The sequence below is a fragment of the Saimiri boliviensis genome, chromosome 14 (assembly GCF_048565385.1).
Source record: "Saimiri boliviensis isolate mSaiBol1 chromosome 14, mSaiBol1.pri, whole genome shotgun sequence".
Classification (NCBI taxonomy): Eukaryota; Metazoa; Chordata; class Mammalia; order Primates; family Cebidae; genus Saimiri; species Saimiri boliviensis.
This window is the reverse complement of record NC_133462.1, coordinates 51,534,411-51,555,699: the sequence shown is the minus strand read 5'-3', so window position 1 is coordinate 51,555,699 and position 21,289 is coordinate 51,534,411. Positions and strand designations below refer to the sequence as shown.

General features: G+C 53.5%; 2 protein-coding genes across 2 annotated transcripts in view; both read right to left on the bottom strand.

The window, feature by feature from the left end:
• CACNA1S (calcium voltage-gated channel subunit alpha1 S) overlaps positions 1-3,922 on the bottom strand; it is a 75,580-nt gene extending 71,658 nt beyond the window's left edge. The window contains exons 1-2 of the mRNA XM_003938254.4: positions 3,617-3,922; positions 1,712-1,817 (exon numbers count right to left, since the gene is read on the bottom strand). Of these exons, the coding sequence (XP_003938303.2) occupies positions 1,712-1,817; positions 3,617-3,768 (258 nt within the window). The 5' untranslated portion in view covers positions 3,769-3,922. The remainder of the gene's footprint in view (positions 1-1,711; positions 1,818-3,616) is intronic.
• A 1,404-nt stretch (positions 3,923-5,326) lies between these two features.
• ASCL5 (achaete-scute family bHLH transcription factor 5) lies at positions 5,327-20,099 on the bottom strand. The gene is made up of 3 exons (XM_039465545.2): positions 20,001-20,099; positions 18,295-18,297; positions 5,327-7,247 (listed from the first exon to the last, which is right to left on the bottom strand). The coding sequence occupies exon 3, from the start codon at positions 6,744-6,746 to the stop codon at positions 6,126-6,128; it is 621 nt and encodes a 206-aa protein (XP_039321479.1). The 5' UTR covers positions 6,747-7,247; positions 18,295-18,297; positions 20,001-20,099; the 3' UTR covers positions 5,327-6,125.
• Positions 20,100-21,289: the final 1,190 nt, after the last annotated feature.

The following is a 21,289-nucleotide window of genomic DNA, read 5'->3' as shown; positions in this document are numbered from 1 at the left end:
AAAAGAAATGTCTTCCTTGCTGGCAAAGGCAGCACTGATTCTGCCAACATTTAATCCCACTCTCCTTCCACACTTGGGAGCTCAGAGTGTTTTCCCCTCATAGCACGCATGCATTAGAATCCCAGCTTCCCATCAACTCAAGATAGAGTCCCATGGAAACCAGCATAAAGAAAATACAGAGACGCATTGGGCCCTGGACACGTGCTAACTAACATGCCTCCTCCCTCAAGGCCCCTGCAGTTTCAGTGCAGAAAAAAGCCCTGTTGAATAGGTGGCTCCATTGTCCTGTCCCCAAGGGAGCCCGAGGCCATTGTTTCTAAGAGGGCTTCCCCTAGGAGTCTTTCTGCCATCACCCACCGCCTTGGCAACACAGCCTGTACAATAGCAGGTTCTCGACAGGTGCGGTGGCTCATGCCTATAATCGCAGCACTTGGGGAGGCTGAGGCAGTCAGATCACCTGAAGCCAGGAGTTCGAGACTAGCCTGGCCAACATGGCGAAATCCCATCTCTAGTAAAGATACGAAAATTAGCCGGGCTTGGTGGTGGTCACCTCTAATCCCAGCTACTTGGGAGGCTCAGGCAGGAGAATCCCTTGAACCTGGGAGGCGGAGGTTGCAGTGAGCCGAGATCACACCGCTGCACTCCAGCCTGGGCAGCAGAGTGAGACTCTGTCTCAAAAAAAGAAAAAAAAGGGGAGCGTGGGGAGCTGGGGAGAGATAGCACAGGGAGAAATGCCAGATACAGCTGAGGGGAAGGAAGGCAGCAAACCACACTGCCACGTGTGTACCTATGCAACAATCTTGCGTGTTCTTCACATGTACCCCAAAACCTAAAATGCAATTAAAAAAGAAAAAAAAAGCAGAGAGATGAAGCTGGAGGCCCTGCCATGAGACTTAGATGTGGAGTGGCCCTGGGCAATGTACCTAAACTCTCTCAACATCAGTCTCCTTGTCTTTTAAATGGGTCTAATAACGTTACTTACCCCACAGGAGCAGTTGTGGAGATTATATAATACAATAATGTAAAATATTTATCACAAATCCCAGCATTTAATAAGCACTTACTAAACACTAACCGCTTTTATTATTAATTGGCTATGGGGTAAGTAAGTCCCTGAACCTCTCTAGGTCTCAGTTTTCTCATTCATAAAACAGAATGAGGTGGAAAGGAGGTAGGGCAACCTAATATTTGAATGTTCCTTCCAGCCCTGGCATTTTATGGTTCCAGGCATGTGTTGCTGATGAAGGGGCAAAGACAAAATAATATCATAAAACTCTAAAAGATATTTTGCTTCAGATTCCTGAATAAAACTCTCCCATGAAGGCAAATTCAATGGACACAAGTTTCTTCTGAATTACATCTGGACAAGGGAAATTAGCGTTCAACCTCTGTGGCTCACCAGCTGACCTTGCAAAGCCTCAGTTTCCACATCTGCCAAATGGAGCCACTTTTTGAGGCGGTTATGAGGATTAAATGAGTTTACTCTCATAAGGTGTTAGCACAGTGGCTGGGATCAGTGAGCGCGTGCTCAGCGCTGCCTGACAATATCGCAGAATCAGGAATAAGCAGATTGATCCTTGAAACCTGTTGAGCCACCCAGCCAGCCCTGCAGGCGACTGTGGACTCGGGGCCTGCTTCCTCGGGATGGTCAACCACAGCACCGTCCCCCAGAACAGAGTCCACCAGGGGGGCCTCCCCGAGCCAGTCTTACCAGGCCGAGGTTCAGAGAGTTGTTATCATCTTCGGGCATGGGCAGGTATACGGCCAGGGCCACACAGTTGGCAAAGATGGTGAGCAAGATGATCGTCTCGAAGGGCCTGGAGCCAGGGTTAAGGAGAGCCCTTGAGTGAGGCATGGGACTTACAGGGTTAAGGGGAAGAAGGAGCTGAGGGTCAGTCTGGACTGTGACTCTGATGCCAGGCTGGTGGACAGGCTCTTTCTTGGACACTCGTCCACGCTGCTTCTTCCCTCAGCCCCTGGCAGGGCACAGCAAGGACCAGGTTCCCGCCTTCACATCTGGCTCCCCCTCCTCAGGAGCAAGTCACTTCCATGTAGATGCCTTGGACTGGCAAAGGCCTGGTACCTGGCTGAGGGCTCCTCAGCTTGAAGGCCTAGGGGGTCTTCACACCACGCCACTCTCAGTGCCTGCCCACACCCTTCTGTTCCCAAGGAGCTATGACTTTCCCAGATTTTGGCCAATCTGTAGGGGCTCACCCGGAGAAGTGGCACGGGAGGGTAAGGGTTGATGTAGGGTAAGGCTGAGAACTCACTCAGCAGGACTGGGAACGAGGGATGGGGAGATGAAAGCTGAATTTCCGGAGCCACGCGCCCCTGCTGGTGTGCTCACATCCGTCACACCTCACCCCTCCCAGACACACCTACCCCGCCACAGCCATTTCCAGAGGGCACCCCAGGCCCATGGCTTTCTTAACTTTCTGACCCATTAGATGACAAGTGTGAAAAGAACTAGATGAAGCAAGGGAGGAAGGGAGGGGGTTGTCAGGGGCGAATGGGGAGGCATATTATGTAGATGAGCTTGAAGGAAAAAACCCATTCTCTTCTCAGTAACCTCCAATGTTTGAGAAAAGAGGCGGGCCACAGGGTGCTATGAGAGGGGAAGGCTCAGCGGAGCGGAGGGTGGAGGAGAGGGAGAACCCATAGGGTAAAGCCGATTGCAGAAGAGAGGCAGGGGAGGCGGGCCCAGGAGGGTGTGATGCGGGCAAGCCACTGACCTGGCTGAGAGCAGGTGAGGGGAGCGGGGCTGACCCTGACCCCAAACTGTTCTCCACTTGCCCCACGTTTCCCATGTCCTTCCAGTTATCCCTCATTCTCTTTCCTTCTAGGGAACAGCTGGTGGGTGGCCAGCCTTCCAGAACTCAGAAATATTTCAGATATGCCGACCCTCGCTCTCAGAACCCACTTGAAACAGGCCTCTCCCTCTCTCGGCCACTCCTTCCTCCCTTCCCCAAATAACCCAGATATTGTCATCATTCTTCCTCCCAGAGCAGAGGAAAACGCAGCATGGGATCCGAAGTCCCTGTCCCCAGGGTGGCCTGTCTGAGCTAGAACAGCCAGGCTTGCTTGGCCTGCCCCTTGGAGCCACTCAGCACAGGTGTCTTGTGGACCCTTCTGCCCGTGGCTCTGTCCTCAGCTGGGATGCACCCCCAGAGGAAGCCTTCCCTCAACTGACCTCTCCACTGTCACCGAACCCAGTCAAGGGGGAGTTATCTCAAAGAGGTCATCGCGTCGTTTTTGGGCCCTATCCTACTCCAAAATGAGGCTGGTGCTTCAAAAGCCTGGTGACACCTCATGGTGATGTGGATTTGGGCACACCTGGGAACACTCCCCATGAAACAGGCCCCACCCATAGGTGGTCAGTAGGCATCTCTGGTTGTCACACAGGACTTGGGAGGCCCACTAAGGTCCGGGAAGCCCCACCAAGTCCTCCTCTTCCTCCTCCTCTCCTGCTAAGCCGAGGGCTCCTTCCCAGGCTCCTCACTCCATTCTGTGGGTTCACCCCATATCTAAGTTCCGGGTCTCCCTGGCACTCCTGTAGAAAGTGTGTGCTCTGTGACCGCCCCACATACCTCCCTGCGGCCCGGACCCCGAAGGATACTTCCATTCCACGATGCTGATGCAGGCCTTCCTCAGGGGGTTCTGCAGGGTCAGGCAGAACAAGGCCCGGGGTGGCCTTGGCAGAATCTCAGGAGCTGGCTTCTTGGGCTGTTTCTTTCTCAGGCCTTCATCCTGGGGTGAGGACGGCTCCATGGCTCCCCTGGTAACCTGGCTTTCTCCTGCTCCCTCACCCCAGTGCCTTCTCTTCCCTGCGTCCCCAATGCCCCCGCCTTGGGGACTGGGCTGGCTGAGGCTGTCGGCTCAGCCTGCCCTGCTGAGCCAGCCAGGGGGGCGGGGGCAGGAATGGGGGCAGGAGGATTACTCTCCTGGCTCCCAGCAAGTAAAATTAGCTTCCACTCGGCTCCCTGCTGCCGGGCCTGAGCTCCCGAGGCCAGGCAGCTGTCATTCCATCCAGCCCAGCCAGTGACTTCCCAATATGTCCCTGGAGGAGGGCGGGGGGTGGGGGAAGAACCTACGCACAGGCGTGGGAGGGGGCAGGGGTGGTGGAAGAAGGAGACAGGATGGAAGGTTTCAAGCCTGGGGCCACAGAGGTAAAGAAAGGGTAGCCTTCGCTATGGAACCTCCAACTGCAGAGTGGCCCCCTCATGCCAAAATTAGGTTTCCTCCTCCTCAGGCGCATGACATTGTCTGGAAGGCGCTGGGCAGCCTAAGTCAGGACAGTTCTACAGCACGCCGCCCCACCCCCACCCCCATCTCAGTATCTGCACCATCAGCCAAGACTCCCCAAGCATACCCTCACCCAACCCCCAAGCAATCCCATGTCAGGGAAACAGGAAACGCCTCCCCAGTGGGCTGGAAGGCTCCCAGGACAGCCCAGAGCGTGCGCACCTGACATAGCACCTGCCTCATTGGGAGCATCTGCTGTGTATCTTTCTTCCCCACTTCCTCCCACCCCTAGAGGTATAAAGCTTGTGTGTTTCATCTCTGGGACTCTGGCCCCTCCTCTGGAGAGTCCGCAGATATACGACACTCCCTGTGTTCACTGAGGCCAGGCATGGTGGCTCACGCTTGTAATCCCAACACTTTGGGAGGCCAAGGTGGGCAGATAGCTTGAGCTCAGGAGTTTGAGACCAGCCAGGGCAACGTGATGAAACTCTGTCTCTAAAATTTACACAAATTAGCAGGGTGCAGTGGTGTGTGTTATAGTCCCAGCTAACTGGGGAGGCCAAGGTGGGATGATCAGTTGAGCCGAGGAGGTTAAGGCTGCAGTGAGCCAAGATTGGGCCGCTGCACTCCAGCATGGGTGACAGAGTGAGACAAAAAGTTCATTGAGGCCAGGGGAGGTGGCTCATGTCTGTAATTCCAGCACTTTGGGAAGCAACGGTGGGCAGATCACCTGAGGTCAGGAGTACGAGACCAGCATGGCCAACATGGTGAAACTTGGACTCTCTAAAAATACAAAATTTAGTGGGCATGGTGGTGTGCGCCTATAATCCCAGCTACCCTGGAGGGTGAGGCAGGAGAATCGCTTGAACCCAGGAGGCAAAGGTTGCAGTGAGGAAGGATCACATCACTGCAATCCAGCCTGTGAGACAGCAAAACCCTGTGGCCAAAAAAAAAAAAAAAAAAAAAAAAAGTTCATTGAATCTCTGAGCTAACAGCGCACCCCACATACCCTCCCAGCAAGTACTCTGGACTGGGTGCGGGAATGGGAAAGGGGCACCAGGAAGGGTGAGGGTAGACCGTGATCTACGAATGAGAAAATTCGATAATCATTTTATTTAGCTCTTTGGTGCCAACACAGTGCCAATGTATCCATATGCACACCCCCTCCCCCAAGGCTTACAGTCTGAGGAAAAAACACACAGTCCCCACCCAGCCTGGGACGAAACCAGACGACCTCATTGCGGGGGCGGGGAGGGAATGATCGCCCCCCACCAGGGAAGCCAGAGAACGCCACCAGGGCACACAGGTCGCCTCTGCTAAGTCTGTGGGTTCCCTCTGGGCTGAGCGCCGGCAGCAGTCTGGTCTCCCATCCCCTCCTCTGGGTTCCTTTCTCAAGGGCCAAGCGCGCTGCCGAAGAAGTCGTTTGTATTTGAGGCCATCTGGTGGAGAGCAGGGCATAGAACCGAGGGATCAAAGCCGGGCTCGCCTCCCGCGGACTCGCAGAGACTGGGCTGCGCCTGGGGCGAGGAAGGACGGACGAGAGCCACCTGAGGCCGAGCGGGAGCCAGACCCAGGGATGACCGTCCCGGGGTGCCCCCTGCCCCCCGGAGGGAACGCAGCGCGCCCGGAGCCGTCCCAGGCCCCGCCCCTCGCTGCCCCCGCGGAGCCCCTCAGGACTCCATCGGCCCCCTCGCACCCCTTGCCCGCACTTGCGCCCCAAGCTGGCGGAGGAGGGAGGGTGTCGCAGACGCGGGAGCGCCGCGGGCCTCCTACAGTCACCGGCTTGCGTCGCCACGTGGGCGACCCAGCAGCCCCCCGCTGCTCCCGAGAGTGGGACGGGGCGGGCGGATCAACCCCTAAGCCGGGGGCGGCCACAGGCCGGATCAGCGGCAGGACTCCTCCGACTCCAAGAAAGGCGAGGGGGAGAAGCAGGAGGACTCGGATGACTCCGGCACCAGGGAGGGGGGCGCCCGGGCCTCGCCGTCGCCGGGGCGGTCGGACTGGGGGGCGGCGGGCGGCGCCGGGCAGGGCCCGGTGCCCGGGAGGCCGCGGGCGGCGGGGGTCGGCGCGCCGTCGGGGGCCGCGCTCAGCAGCTCCTGCAGGTACTTGATGTAGCGGATGGCGGCGCGAAGCGTCTCCACCTTGCTGAGCCGCTTCTCGGCCAGGGCGCCGGGGAGGTGGCCGCGGAGGCGCGCGTAGCCCTCGTTGACGCACTTGACGCGCTGCCGCTCGCGCTCGTTGCGCTTCTGGATGAAGGCGGGCTCGAAGGGATAATCGTAGACCCCGAAGGCTCCGGGGAAGGGCACGTAGGGGAACACCCCCGCGTAGGCGTCGTAGTAGGGCGGCTCGGCGGGCCCCGGGTACAGCAGGAAGGGCACGTTGCCCAGGGGCTCGGCGCGGGGCAGGGGCGCCTGCCGGGGAGGGGGCACTACGCCCAGCTGCACGCAGCCGGGGGAGCCCAGGGGCCTCCGGTCCACCAGCGCCCTGCAGAAGTTATTATTCATGGTGCCGCGTGGAGCTGGACCCGGAGCGAGGCCCCCAGCGAATGGCCCCTGCTTGGGGTCTGCACGGTCTCCACCGCTGGGGCGAGTCACATCGCTAGCAGCAGCTCCGGGGTGCCAGGACTTGCTAGGGCCTCTTCTCGCCCTTTAGGGTGGCTTCCGAGAACTCCCTAACACGAGCCATCGCCCTGGACAAGTGTGGCCCCTCCCAGGGGGTCGGTGCCCGCTGTCTCAGATCCAGCCCATGGCGCCACGGAACCCTGAGGGCCGTCACCCCGCTCCACAGCACCCATGGGCACCGCCACAGACCCGTGCGCCCTGCCTCTTCCTGCCGCCCAACATGGGCACCTCCGGCCTAAACCCCAGGTTCCATGCCCCTTCCGCCACCCCAGCGCCTGGTTCGTGGTCCTCACGGCCTCGGGATCCCTGGGCTGTCAGGGGTGCTCACGCTGACGGCTGCTGTTAGGAGTGCGCCAGCTCGGCGGAGGGAGTCCGGGGAACATTCTAAAGAAGAGGAGAGGAGAGTGAAGACATCAGTCAGGAAAGGCCTGTATTATGGGCTTCTTTGTATCATCCTCACCCACAAACGGGCCTGTAAGCCTCAGGAGGAGAGACGGTTGGCTGCTGAAGGGGCACAGATCTGGCTTAAAATCTTGTGCCCACCCCTTTAATAGTCGGGTGACCACTGTGAGTGGTGGTTTCCATAACGAAAGGGCAACATCCCCGACAGAGTATTAATAAGATATGAGAATCAGATGTGAAGAAATATATGTAAAAACACCTCCTAAAGGGCATAGCTTATACAAATGCCCAATTTTGTCATGTCCCTCAAGAGTGGGGATTAAGTCTCATCACCCACCCCTTCCAGGGCTTTACATCTAGAAGGAGGTCTGAGACTGTCTATTGAATTAGCAGCAGCAGCCATCAGCCAACAAGGGAAGCCATCTCTTCATGGAAAGGAATACCTCTCTGATTACAAGGTAGATGTTGTTGGGCCGTTCCAAGCCCTCTGCCTGGCATAGACAGTCATCAAAGCCATCTTGCCCCTTTCCAGATGGTCCGGGCGACACCGTCTTACCCCACCCTGGGTTTCTCCATGGCACCTAAGGGAAGTGTCTGTTCTTTCACCTGCGTGTCCCAAGCCTAGCCCGCCCCTGTCAAGTAATGGATGCTCCACAGATAACGTGTGGAATAACTGAGAGAGGATTAGGCAGAGAGCTGGGCTTGTCAGTTTGGAACTGATTACACGTAGCCTTTCATAGGCTTTAGGAAGCTATTATTTCAGAAATAATTGGTCTGTGTTGAGTTTAGGTGCCACCAAGCTTCACTGCACGTGGTTATCAGATCCAAGCGAGGTGCCATTTTGTCTAGGAAGCCTCCCTGATCCCACTCCCTGCTCTTGTGTGTGTCTGCGGTGTCCCGTAAGTGCCATGTTAGCACTTATTGAACTATTATTTTTCTCTTCTTCATAAAAAAAAGCTCAGGACTCAGTAAGTGAATAAGCGATGGGCACAGCCTCCCCAAGAGACAGAAAGGGCTGGCTCTCTTCCTGACAGGCAGCAAGGTCAGATTCCCGAGAATGTCTCCTTCTGCACTCTCTCACCTCTGTCTTTTTGCAAGCCCTGAGACTGTTTCCAGCTGGCTTTGCCCTCCACACTAAAAGAGGACCAAGAAAAATTAACAACGATTCTAAGCATCACGGACTTAGATATGCTCTCAAAAGTGAAACCAGGCTGGGCCCAGTGGCTCACGCCTACAATCCCAGCACTTTGGGAGGCTGAGGTGGGTGGATCACTTGAGGGCAGAAATTCGAGACCAGTCTGGCCAGCATGGTTGAAACCCCGTCCCTACTAAAAATACAAAATCTAGCTGGGTGGGCTGGTGGGCGCCTGTAAGCCCAGCTACTTGGGAGGCTGAGACAGGAGAATCGCCTAAACACGGGAGGTGGAGGTTGCAGTGAACCAAGATCATGCTACTGCACTTCAGCTCGGACGACAGCAAAACCACACACACACACACACACACACACACACACACACACACACACGTGAAACCAAATGTCTGAGAATTCAGGACAAACTCACATATCCCTCCCCTTCTCAATGGCCTTCAAAGGCTCCCCGTTGCTTTCAAGAGAAGGTTTAGAAAATGTCTCCCAAACAGACCCTCAGATCTATCAGGTCAGTCTTCTCTGGAACTCTTTGCTCTCCTATCTCACACTTGGCTTACCCTGGCTCTGGTCCGGGGGGCCCTCTCTACACCTCTCTGCTTTACCCAGAGTCCAGCCATCCTCGGTTCCAGCTCCTACCCATCGTGACTGCCCAAGCTCTCCAGCTTCCAACATAGGTTGTGCATTCTAAGGTGGCACATTCCTTTTGAGGTTGTGCATTCTAAGTCTTCAACCAGAATGTAAGCAGCCGGAAGGCAGGGGCCAGGGCTTTTCTTTCCCAGGTAATGCCTATCAGTCCCTTGCTCAGTGCTAGGCACATAATGGGAGCTCAAAATGATTTTCCAGCAGTGCTCTTTCATTATACTAATTTGGGATCCAGATTGCACTCTCCCATATGATTCCTGTCTATTCATATTTAATTTTTTTTTGAGATGGAGTCTTGCTCTGTCACCAGGCTGGAGTGTAGTGACGTGATCTTGGCTCACGGCATCCTCCTCCTCCCGGGTTCAAGGGATTCTCCTGCCTCAGCCTCCTGAGTAGTTGGGACAACAGGCTTCCGCCACCATGCCCAGCTAATTTTTGTATTTTTAGTAGAGATGGGGTTTCACCATGTTGGCCAAGATTGTCTTGATCTCTTGACCTGGTGGTCTGCCTGCCTCAGCCTCCCAAAGTGCTGGGACTACAGGCGTGAGCCACTGCGCCCGAGCTTGACTTAATTATTTAAATTTAATTTGATAGAGGTCAGAAGTTTATGACAATTTTAACAAATACAACTTACTATCTGTTCATGTCGATTCAATATTTATAATTTATTTTCCTCATATACTATTTATATTTTTTCATGTAACAATTCAGAAAGGTGTTTCAGACAAGAAATCTCACAGCTGGACTATGTATTTCTGAGCCAATTCTGTCTTTACTGTTAGAAAAGAACTGATAGGCCAGGCGCGATTGCTCATGCCTGTAATCCCGACACTTTGTGAGGCCAAAGAGGGGGGATCACTTGAGCCCAGAAGTTTGAGACCAGCCTAGGCAACATGGCAAAACCCTGTCTTTACAAAAAGAATTTTAAAAATTAGTGGGGTGCAGTGGCACGTGTCTGTGATCTTAGCTACTCAGGCGGAGGCTGAGGTGGGAGGATGGCTTGAGCCCAGGAGGCAAAGGTTGCAGTGAGCTGAGACTGTACTCCAGCCTGGGCAGCAGAGTGAGACTCTGTCTAAAAAATAAAAAAAAAAAAAATTGTAAAGTATAGGCCGGGCCCAGTGGCTCATGCCTATAATTCCAGCGCTTTGGGAGGCCAAGGCAGGTGGATCACTTGAGGTCAGTAGTTTGAGACCAGCCTGGCCAACATGGTGAAACCCCGTCTCTGCTAAAAATACAAAAATTAGCCAGGGGTGGTGACATGCGCCTGTAATCCCAGCTACTAGGGAGGCTGAGGCACAGAATCGCTTGAACCCAGGAGGCAGAGGTTGCAGTGAGCTGAGATCGTGCCACTGCACTCCAGCCTGGGTGACAGAGCAAGACTCCGTCTCAAAAAAAAAAAACAAAAAAAAACCTTACGATCTACCTGCCAGGTAGCAGGTACACACCTGCAAGGGAACTGTGTTCTGCTTCCATCACTGAGTACAGAAGCCGAGGGGCACCATGTAGCACATGACCATTAAGCAGCATGATTTTCATTCAGTAAATGTGTGCAGGGGGCCCTGTGTATCCTGGGACTGCCCTAGGAACTAGAATAGAACAGTAAACAGGCATTGTAGTGAAATAATAATAATGGTGATGATAATCATAGCTACACTTATTATGCATCATGTGCAAGACGCCGTGCTAAGAGCCTGCCATGAATCATCTCCTTGAATTCTCACGCCGTCCTTGAGAGGTAGGTGCTAATATTATCTGCTTTTACTGGTGAGAGACTTGAGGCCCATGAAGGTTAAGTCACTTTTTAAGGAATTCGTGAACTAATAAAGGCTAATCTACCCCCTCAGTTTCCTACCTCTCCCTACTAGTGGCTTCTCATCTGCTCAAAGGATGGGAGAGCTTTACGTTGACCTAACAAAAGGATCTTAGTAAATTATAATTCCTGCTGGAAAGGATGTCGCACTGAAGATTCAAATTATGATGCTGTTATTTAGCTTCTGTTCTGATAAGAGAAGTACTACAGGTCACCCTGGTCATCTTTTGGGAGGGTAGCATCCCCTTGAAGATGTGCTTGGAGGGTGGCCCATGGGTTTCTGCTGCTGGGAAGATGAGGACTGGAGTATCGTCAGACTGATTCAAGCAGCAGAAGCCCCCTTGCCTGAGCTTAGAAGACCTGGGCAGAGGCCCCAGGAGCATCGGTCAGTAACAGGCAACCTACTCATCTGCGAAGTTCCTGGGACTGGGCAGAACCAGCTGTCAATGGCGCCACCGTGTGGTGATGAGAAGCAATGGCGGCTGCCCATGGATGAAATTCCCATGCCAACCCCACGGGTGTCAAAGTCATCACTTCCTGTGACAGCCCCCTTTGGGGACTGTGGGTCCCTAGGTCTTCCGGAAAATTCAGGGTAAGAGAAGACCCCTTAGGAAAAGCTACTGAGTTTTCTGTCAACATCTACTAATGTTCTCCCTGTGTTTGTGAAGCAATTCATATCACCTAAACTTTCACTGTGTACCAATACATAAAATATGTATTAATACAATTAGATGTACTTTGTTTGAATAACAAATAGCGCATTGCATCAGCATTAGGCAACTTACTAGAAAAATGTGGCTCCGAAACAGTGAAAGAGCTTTCCCTTCACCCTTAGCCCCCATGGCTAGCTGGATGAACCCACTGATTGCCTTGAGTAGGCACAGACTATTAGTTGCAGGCAACGCTGTCCACCTTTTTAAGGGGCCCTGGTTCATCTCTGGGACAGGAGCCACGCCTCGCCCCCAGCAACCCATTCCTCACCAGCTGTACTCTAGTTTACCTTGCCTGGGAAACAACCGAGCAGGTGTGCTTGGCGGGAAGTGACTGCTGTGTCCCCCCAAGAGCTCTCTTCGTGATGCAAAAGCTACACTGAGCTCTTACGTCTGCAGTCTGCGCTCAGTTGTACTGTGCACAGTTATTGTGCAAATAACTTTCTAATCCTCAAATCTGACTTGCACCAGAGAGGGTGCATTTCTAGCGGGGGTCTCCTGGGCCTCCTTTGCAAGGCCTTGCTGCTTCTAGCTGTGCGGCATTAGTGTTTCCCCCAGCAATATCAGCCCCTTCTTGTCCCTATTGCCAGAGGGTCTCGTTGTCCACACCCCCGGGATGGCCCATTATCATAACTTACGGTCAATGGTTTCATACTCATCCCCTGCCCAACTCTCCCAGGCCTCTCCCTGGTGCCCAGCGTTCTCCAGGGCCCTGTCTCCCCACCCTCCTCAGCCATATACTCTGTGTGGGCGACGGGCAGCCTGAGGGCCCTCTCCCCAGGGTGCTTCCTGTCACTGCCCCCAACCCAGGCTGTAAACTGTGAGCTCAAGAACTCTGGTCTCATTCTTCTTTGAGACACACAGTAGAAACTCAGTAAGCGCTTGTTGATTGACACTGGTGGGAAGCCCTGGGATGTGAACTTTGAAAGCTGATGAGAACTTTGAAGAAGCAGACAACATGATTCTACCTTTCAAGCTTTTCTCGTTGTCTTTGCTGGGGCTGGAACCAGAGCTGGGGGTCTGAGGTCAGAAACTGGCTGAACATGTCTCTTTCCACAGGGAACCCGTGGCTTTGGAGGAGGTACTAGGGAACGGGATTCCATAGTCGTCTTCTCCTACCACTCTGAGAGATTCCTGAGAGTTGACTGGTCCCTAATGTTGCTTATGGGAAGCAACAGGGAGACTGCTTCCATAGCCTCCCCTCTACCCACTGCAGCCAAAAGCTGGGAACATTTGTAAGGAAGGCAAGGACTCAGAAAGCCAGAATTCATTCATTAGCTTTGTGGCGTCCTCACTCATCCCCCTGCCTCCAGGCAAGGTGGTTGCTTAAATCTTTCCCCTGAGGGCTCCATAAGTGGAGAAATGCAGCTCCCCACATGCCCTCTGCCCCTCCTGGGATACCCACATTAGCATTAGCCCTTGGAGGGCACATGAGCATCAGAGGCCCTGGGAAGCCCTTTGAGTAAAGAATCCTGTTTGTGCTTAACCCCCAGATTCCCAATCGGATCACAGAACACTTAAAAATAAATTGTCTTAAGCCTACTAACATCAAATAGAGCACCCTTCAGGAAATTCTGCCTTTAAATATCCAGGATAAATATATATTTCAAAAAACAAATAGCGGCCGGGTGTGGTGGCTCACCCCTGTAATCTCAGCACTTTCAGAGGCCGAAGTGGGAGATCGCTTGAGCCCAGGAATTTGTGACCAGCTTGGGAAACTTGTGTTTCTAGTCTTGTTCAAGTTTTACTCACCCCTACATTTCCCTTTAGGAACTCAGTTTTGTAAATGGGTTTCAAATAGGGTTTTTGTTTTGTTTTGTTTTGTTTTGAGACGGAGTTTCGTTCTTGTTACGCAGGCTGGAGTGCAATGGCGCAATCTCGGCTCACCGCAACCTCCGCCTCCTGGGTTCAGACAATTCTCCTGCCTCAGCCTCCTGAGTAGCTGGGATTACAGGCACGCGCCACCATGCCCAGCTAATTTTTTGTATTTTTAGTAGAGATGGGGTTTCACCATGTTGACCAGGATGGTCTCGATCTCTTGACCTCGCGATCCAACTGCCTCGGCCTCCCAAAGTGCTGGGATTACAGGCGTGAGCCACCGCGCCCGGCCCAGGGTTCTGTTTTAATTTTGTCGGCCAATAATGAGCAGTGTCAATTTATTTTGCATTCATTAAGCAGGCCATCGTTTTATCACTAACTTGAAAAAAATCTCTCATTAAATATCATGTTCATCTTTCATTAGGTTCTGCATACTTTAGTGGAGACCCTATCTTTACTAAAAATAAAAACAATTAACTGGACGTGGTGATGCCTGCCTGTAGTCCCAGCTACTCTGGAGGCTGAGGTGGGAGGTCAGCCCAGGAGGTGGAGGCTGCAGTGAGCTGTGACTGCACCACTGCACCTGGCTGAGTGACAGACCCAGACCCTATCTCAAAAAAACCGCCAAAACAACAAGAAACCAAACAGGAAATCTTACAATCTCCCTTTCTGTCACAAAAGCAGTAAATATTTCTATAAGGATAACCTCACTACCCCCACCATAAACACAGTGAACACTTCAGACCCCATATTCAACATAAACAATCCTTTCAGAATCTTGATGGATATAGTTTCAACGCTGATGGCAGAAGGGGCAGCCAGGCCCTGTGCCCATGAGCCCACATGGCACTTTGCTGGGTTAGAAAATGACGCTTCATGCTCTGGGTGGCTGTCGAGTTGTGCAGGTGGGATTCCAGCCCTACTTGCCCCTTAACCTGCCCTGAATGAGGCAGTACTATCCGTGGGCCCCAGAGCCTCCCACTGCCCTCCATGCCACCCTCCCTGCCCCTGGTTTGGAAACCTCTGTTGCTCCCCAGCCACCTGTCTGCATCCAGTTTCATGAAGAAAAAAAGCTCACAGAGCCTTGACATGGGCTGAGCAAGCTGAGTCCTCAACGCAGCATCACTTTGCTGAGAGTCTTAAAAGACGAGAAACAGGGTGGAGAGGGAAGGGCTAGCGTGGACTAGGTGCCCTCTGATGCCTGGCACTTTGCGGCATGCTCTGCTTTCCCCATCTCATGTCATTCTGACACCTGCGAGGGGCTCTTACTGTTCCTGTTTACAGAACAGAAGAGAAAACACGCTCAGAGAGGCTCAGAGAGGCTCAGGGTCACACCGCTGGTCGAATTCACCAGGGTCTCATTGGGTTGATATATGAGGACTTTCTTGGCTGGGCAGGGGTCCCCAACTTTTTTATGAGTCATGATTGTTACAGGATCTCCTGGGGGCCGGAGTTGGGTGAGGAGCTTAGTTCTTTGCAGTTCCCTGAATATAACTGGGCATTTGCAACACTGTGGAGTCAAAGGAAGATGTTCCCAGAGGCAACTGCCCTACTTCCCAGGAAAAATATCAGGCTTCTACCTTCTAAACTCTGAGCATGGGCTTTAGATCAAACTGGCGGGGATGAGTCCTGGCGCTGCTCTTACTGGTTAAGTAGCTTTAGGCCAGTTACTGATTTGTGTAAGCCTGTTTCCACATCTGAAAAGCGAGGGTAATAATACCTGCCTTAGAGGTTACTGTAAAGATAAAGGTAATGAATGTGAGCCACGTGGCACCTAATAGCAACTGAATGAATGATAGCTGTTACTGCTGGTAAGGCAGGGGTGACCTTTGGAAAAGCTCCCACAAGCTCCAGGACCCTTGCATGTAGCTAAGAGAAGTCCAGGAGGGCAGGTGCCCCACCAACATTGCAATGGGCACAGTACCCCTGCTCACACTCAGGAGATTCCTATAGTCACATCTGCCCTCACAGTGTCTGAAGGGAAAATCCTATGCATTAAGTGTCTGATTTTTTTCCCTCAGATCTTCGAATGAAAAGGGTAACTAACTGAATTCAAATAATTCTTTTTTTTTCTTTCTTTCTTTCTTTTTTTTTTTTTTTTGAGACAGAGTTTCGCTCTTGTTACCCAGGCTGGAGTGCAATTGCGCGATCTCGGCTCACCGCAACCTCCGCCTCCTGGGTTCAGGCAATTCTCCTGCCTCAGCCTCCTGAGTAGCTCGGATTACAGGCACGCGCCACCATGCCCAGCTAACTTTTTGTATTTTTAGTAGAGACGGGGTTTCACCATGTTGACCAGGATGGTCTCGATCTCTTGACCTCGTGATACACTCGCCTCGGCCTCCCAAAGTGCTGGGATTACAGGCTTGAGCCACCGCGCCCGGCAAATTCAAATAATTCTAATAAATTGGATTTATTCAACCGTGTGTTCTATTGCCTGCCAATCCACCACCAAATAACATCCCCTGAGCTCCTTCCAGGAACCCTTCTGGGGACCTAGCAGAGGACAGCCTCAACTGCTGTCCTCAGTTTGGTAGAAGAGCGAAGGGCCACGTTAGTAACAGTGCCACACACACCTAGCACTTACCTATATGCCAGACGCTGCTCTAAGTGTGCCACAAAACTCTCATTACAACCCTATGATGTGAGGACGGATGGAGTCCCCATCTTACAGATGAGAAGAACAAGACACAGAGTAGCTAAGCAACTTGCCCCAGGTCACACAGCTGACAAGTGTTGATCTGGGATTCAGGGGATCCTTTCCTCACTCTGGGACTGAGTAGGCATCATCATCTGTCCAGGGATGCATCTTTCTTAGCCCAGCAGAGTAAGTCTCACATTCAGAAGAAAGTCCATCCCCACATTACTCCTACTACCCCCACCCCACCCAGGGGGAGGAAGAGTCTGTGGCTCAGGAGCCGGACTCCTGGACTCTTGTCCCAAAGCCACCAGTAAGTGCTGATGTGACTCTGCTCAAATCTTACCATCAGATACAACTGCTCCATACTTGGCCTTTCAGGGAGTAGAAATACCTTCTGAGGAGTCCAATAGCCTCAGTGGGGGTGGATTTTGGGATTGCAGAAGGGAAAGGTGAGACCCTGGCCAAAACTGTGACTAGGAACCCAGTATTCAACTTGGTCTCTCTGGCTGAAGTGACTCATACTGCTGTGCAAATGCAAGTTACTCTGATTCCTGTTTTCATCATTGGTTGCACACAGTAGGTGCTCAAGAGTGTTTTTGAACACTCACAATGAACCAGTGTTAATTTCAAAGAAGACAAAGAGGAAGGAAAATCATCCTGTGGACACAGTGAAGTCATGGTCAGAATGAAACCAGGCGGCTTTGCAGATGAAATCAGTTTGAACCCCAGAAATTCAAGCTGGGCCTGAGCCTCCCTTGATGAGGAACAGTCGGCCTTGGAGCTGGGTTCATAGGCTGGGAAGCCAGGGAGGCTAAGGTTGAGCGACGAGTACCATGGAATCTGCCCCCGAGGGTGCTGCCTGCCCGCCTCTGCCCTTGAGCCTCCCACCCACCCTCACCGCTGTCTGTGCCGCGCTCCTGCCCTAGGCTCCAGTGCCGACCTCAAGCAGCGAGTAATGCCCTGGGGTGCGCGTTATTGCCAGCTCAGGGGAACAGAGGATTCTCACTCCCTTCTCTACAGAAGGAGTCTCCCTTGCAGGTGATGGGTATTTCATGGGGGGAAAAAGCCCGTAGGGGCCACAGAACAAAAGTTTGAGGGTTCCCAAGGAAGGTGGGCCTGGTAGCCTCTCCAGATAATATGAATAGATCCAGAGAATGTGAAGGTGGGAAGGGATTGCAGCTGCAGGGCTGGAGGGGAGACAGCGTCCGGAATGAGGGAAGGAGATTCAGGAGCTCACACTCTGCATCTCATTCGAGCCTCAGGGTGGCCTTGTGAAGTGGGTGTCTGCAGCCCCCACCCCGCAGGAGGGACGAAGGCCAGGAGAGCCTGGACCTGTGGCCAGGGTGGACACGGCCCTGGTTCTCCACGTTCCCTTCCTGGTGGCCGAGGCCCACGCAGCTCTCTCTGCATGCAGGCTGTCTCTGGGATTCTCCAACCCGTCTCATGCCTGCGGTTACCCGTATTTTAGAGGGAACCGGTACTCTCTGAACTTGTCGTACCTTGGCTTACGACCAGGGACTCTGGAGCCAGCCAGATGTGTCTGAGAGCCCTGGCTTTGCCACTTCCCAGCGATATGACCTTGAGCAGGCCTACTCCATTTCCTCTTCTGTAGGATGGGGAGAGCAGCGGCACTCACTTCCTAAGGCCACTGCCAAGTTCAAGGAGATCGTGCATGAAAACACCTTGGCATGCTTCGTGGCTGGGAAGTGCTCAGGAATCAGCACCTGCTCACACTCCCAGGCCTGCCATCTAGGTTCCCAGCAGTCTGCCATCCTTCTCTCCAACCGTCTTCTCCCCCACATCCCCAAATCAGCCCTCCGCCGCAGGCGTGAATACACCACTTTCTCTTCCCTCAAGCAGCCTCTGCACTCTCCCCTCTACGCCCATTGGGGTGCAGTGGCACCATCACGGCTCACTGTAACCTTGAACTCCTGGGTTCAAGCAATCCTCCTGACTCAGCCTCTTGATTACAGCGATGCGCCACCATGCTGGGTTCATTGTTAAAAATGTTTTTTTCTTTTTAAACAGAGTTACCCCTTTCCGGGAGAATCGGCCCTCTGCCTTTCCACCCATCCAACCCCTACTCCTACTCCTGGAACCCGTCTGGTCTTTCTTTGTCTGCAGAGCTCTGCCACCCTCTCCTGTTTCTGCTCTTTCTCCTTCTCCCTGAATCCTGAAGCCTTGGTGTGTCGGCTCTCAGTGGTCACTGTTGGCTGGCGAGCTCACCTGGCCATTCACCTTGCTGAACTTTTGCGTCTTACTCTCTCAAGGAGCAGGAGTTCCTTGAAGGGAAGGAACGTTATGCCACCTCCGTATCCTGCGGGCCCTGCCCTGCCCTTGACACACAGGAGGTGTCCTGATGTGGAGGGGCAATCGGATGGCTGCTGGATGAACGGCAATTGCTGGGCACAGGTGAGTGTCACCAATCCATGACTGTTACAGCAAAGCAGGCGCTCTCACGAGCCACGTCACCTGCGTCTAACGTCTGTGGTACAGCAGCGGGCTAGAGGTCTGGGCCTGAAAATGCAGAGTGCCTTCTCTGGGAGCAGGATTAAAAGCACAGGCCCTGGCCGGGCGCGGTGGCTCAAGCCTGTAATCCCAGCACTTTGGGAGGCCAAGGCGGGTGGATCACGAGGTCAAGAGATCAAGACCATCCTGGTCAACATGGTGAAACCCCGTCTCTACTAAAATACAAAAATTAGCTGGGCATGGTGGCACGTGCCTGTAGTCCCAGCTACTCAGGAGGCTGAGGCAGGAGAATTGCTTGAACCCGGGAGCCAGAAGTTGTGGTGAGCCAAGATCGCGCCATTGCACTCCAGCCTGGGTAACAAGAGTGAAACTCCATCTCAAAAAAATAAAAATAAAAAAATAAAAAACAAAAAATATAAAAGCATAGGCCCTGAGTGGGAGAAAATGCTGTGTTCTAACGGGACAGGATCTTGGCTCGCACCACAGGGAAGGAGACTAGGCACCTACCATATGCTAGCAATTTATTTATCTTATCTCTTCAGTTTCGTTAGCAATTTTTAAAGTCACTTTTTTTTTTTTTTAAATTTTTGAAACAGGATCTCACCTTGTCACGCAGGCTAGAGTGCAGTGGCACGGTCACAGCTCACTGTAACCTTGAGCTCTGGGTTCAAGCAATCCTCCTGACTCAGCCTCTTGATTACACCACCATGCTGGGTTCATTGTTAAAAATGTTTTTGGAAAGACAGAATCTTGAATTCCTGGCCTCAAGTGATCCTCCCACCTCAGCCTCCAGAGTGGCTGAGCTGACAGGCATGAGCCACCGCACCCCGCCCTCCCTTAAATGACTTTCTCCTCCCATTTTACAGGTGGAGAAACTGAGGCTCAGTGAGCTTAAGGGGGATCATATTTTTAGTTAATAGCAGGATTAAAGACAACAAAAATATTGACATAACATTTATTCTATACCAAGTACTAAACACATTACCCATTTGAGTCTCATGCAGTGCTGTGAGGCAAATACCATTATTAACCCAGTTAACAAGTCAAAGGACAGAGATCTGGATATGCAAATGGCCCGTGGTCCCACAACTGACTAAGTGATGGAGCTGGGGTGTGAGCCTGTCAGTCTTTCCCGCCACCAGGCCCCTCACCACTGCTCTGCACCTCCTGAACCCGCCCTCAAGTTCAGACCCAGGCCCAGCTTTCCCCTTGCCCAGACCCTTCACACCGAGCAAGCCCCTGGGAAAATGCCCGCTCGGTGGCAATGCCCTTGGCAGCACAGTGGATCTCGCCTTCTCCCCCAGCGGTGGGTGCGGTGACCCCAGCTAGCAGGTAGCTTAGCTCTGTTTTCCTCTCCTTTGGGTAGGAAAGCCGTCAGGGGTGACTTAGCCCTGAGGAAACACTATTCCTGGCCTCCCTCCTCCAGGCCAGGTGGGGCCATCACTATTTCAGGATCAAACTCAGGCACAACCCTCAGCCACCACCTTCGCACGGTTACCTTGGGGTTTGTTTCTCCAGCAGCGCTGTTCCTGATCAGTGGCTCTTGCACCTCCTGGGGGGACTGCGGAATCTCCCGGGCTGCCCGTCTGTCCAGCAGCGCCTTCGGCAGCCTCTGGCCAGGCTTTCCTGCCACAGCACCGGGAGCCAGGTACACTTTACCTGATTCAGCTTCAAACAGCAACACACCCAGAAGGGGAGGGAGGAGGGGCGGCAGGGGGTGGGGGCTTCTCTGATCTGGGATCAGCTCCCAAGGAGGAGAGAGGGCCACTCCTGGCCTCCTGTGATTGGCTGCCCCGAGTCTGGGCAGGCGACAGGCAGCTCCAGGCTGGAGCCCAGGAGGAGTGGGCATGCTGTCCTCCAGAGCACTGCCCTGCTGCTGAGAGCCAAGGGAGGGTGGCACATCTGGACCAGCTGGCAGGGAGCCTCAGATAACCTCTGAATGGAAATCTGTGCAGCAGGAGGGACTTGAACCAGGGCGTAGGAAACGCATCGTGAGCATGAAGGGCAAGAGACCCAGCAACACACAGGGAGTCTCTTTTTATGGGGGAAGTCCTTATGGTCAGGAGAAGCCCACACTCTCTCCGGAGTGGCTTTCACGATGCCAGTTTGCGGGTGGGCACTGTCAGGTGATCACTGGCACTCCTGGGGTCGAACCGGTGACTAGGAGGGCTGCTGTGGCTCCAGGGAGACAGTGTGGGGCTGGGAAGGCCATTGCACAGCCAGCCCCCGCCAGAGACTGCAGGGCAGCGGCACCACATGCGCACAGAACTGCCTGGTGCCAGAGTTGGAGGGGCCCGTGGGGGTCACCAAGGCCATCCTCCCCAGTGGCTAGCTGGGGCCGGTGGCACACAGAAAGGAAAGAGGTGTCCCAGGGATATGTGGCCCGCCAGATGAGCCTCCACCAAGGTGAAGGCCCAGCCCTGCGTGGCGGGGCCTGCGGCTCTAGGGAGGAGGCCTGTGCTCGGAGCCGAGACACCTGCATTCCAGCTTCTATCTCCACCCTCCCACCCTCACTCGGCATCCAACTCTGCATTGTTTCTCTGCAGACAGAAAAAGCCGAGGGACCGGGCTGAGGTGCCACAGGGACCTCTCTCAGTAGCAGCGGGGAGACCCTCCTTTCTGCCGCACAGAGGCGTATGAAGAAAGACAGGCACAGCCACGGAGCCCTCACGACACGCCAGGCGCTGCTCCCGACCCGCTCACACACACTTACCCTCACCACACCCCATCAGAGAAGGCACTGTTACCATGTTTTAGCTGGGGAAATGGAGACAGATTGATTTGCCC

What these genes read in the sequence shown, in the direction of transcription:
- ASCL5 (XM_039465545.2), bottom strand. Translation starts at nt 6,746, where the DNA reads ATGAATAATAACTTCTGCAGGGCGCTGGTGGACCGGAGGCCCCTGGGC.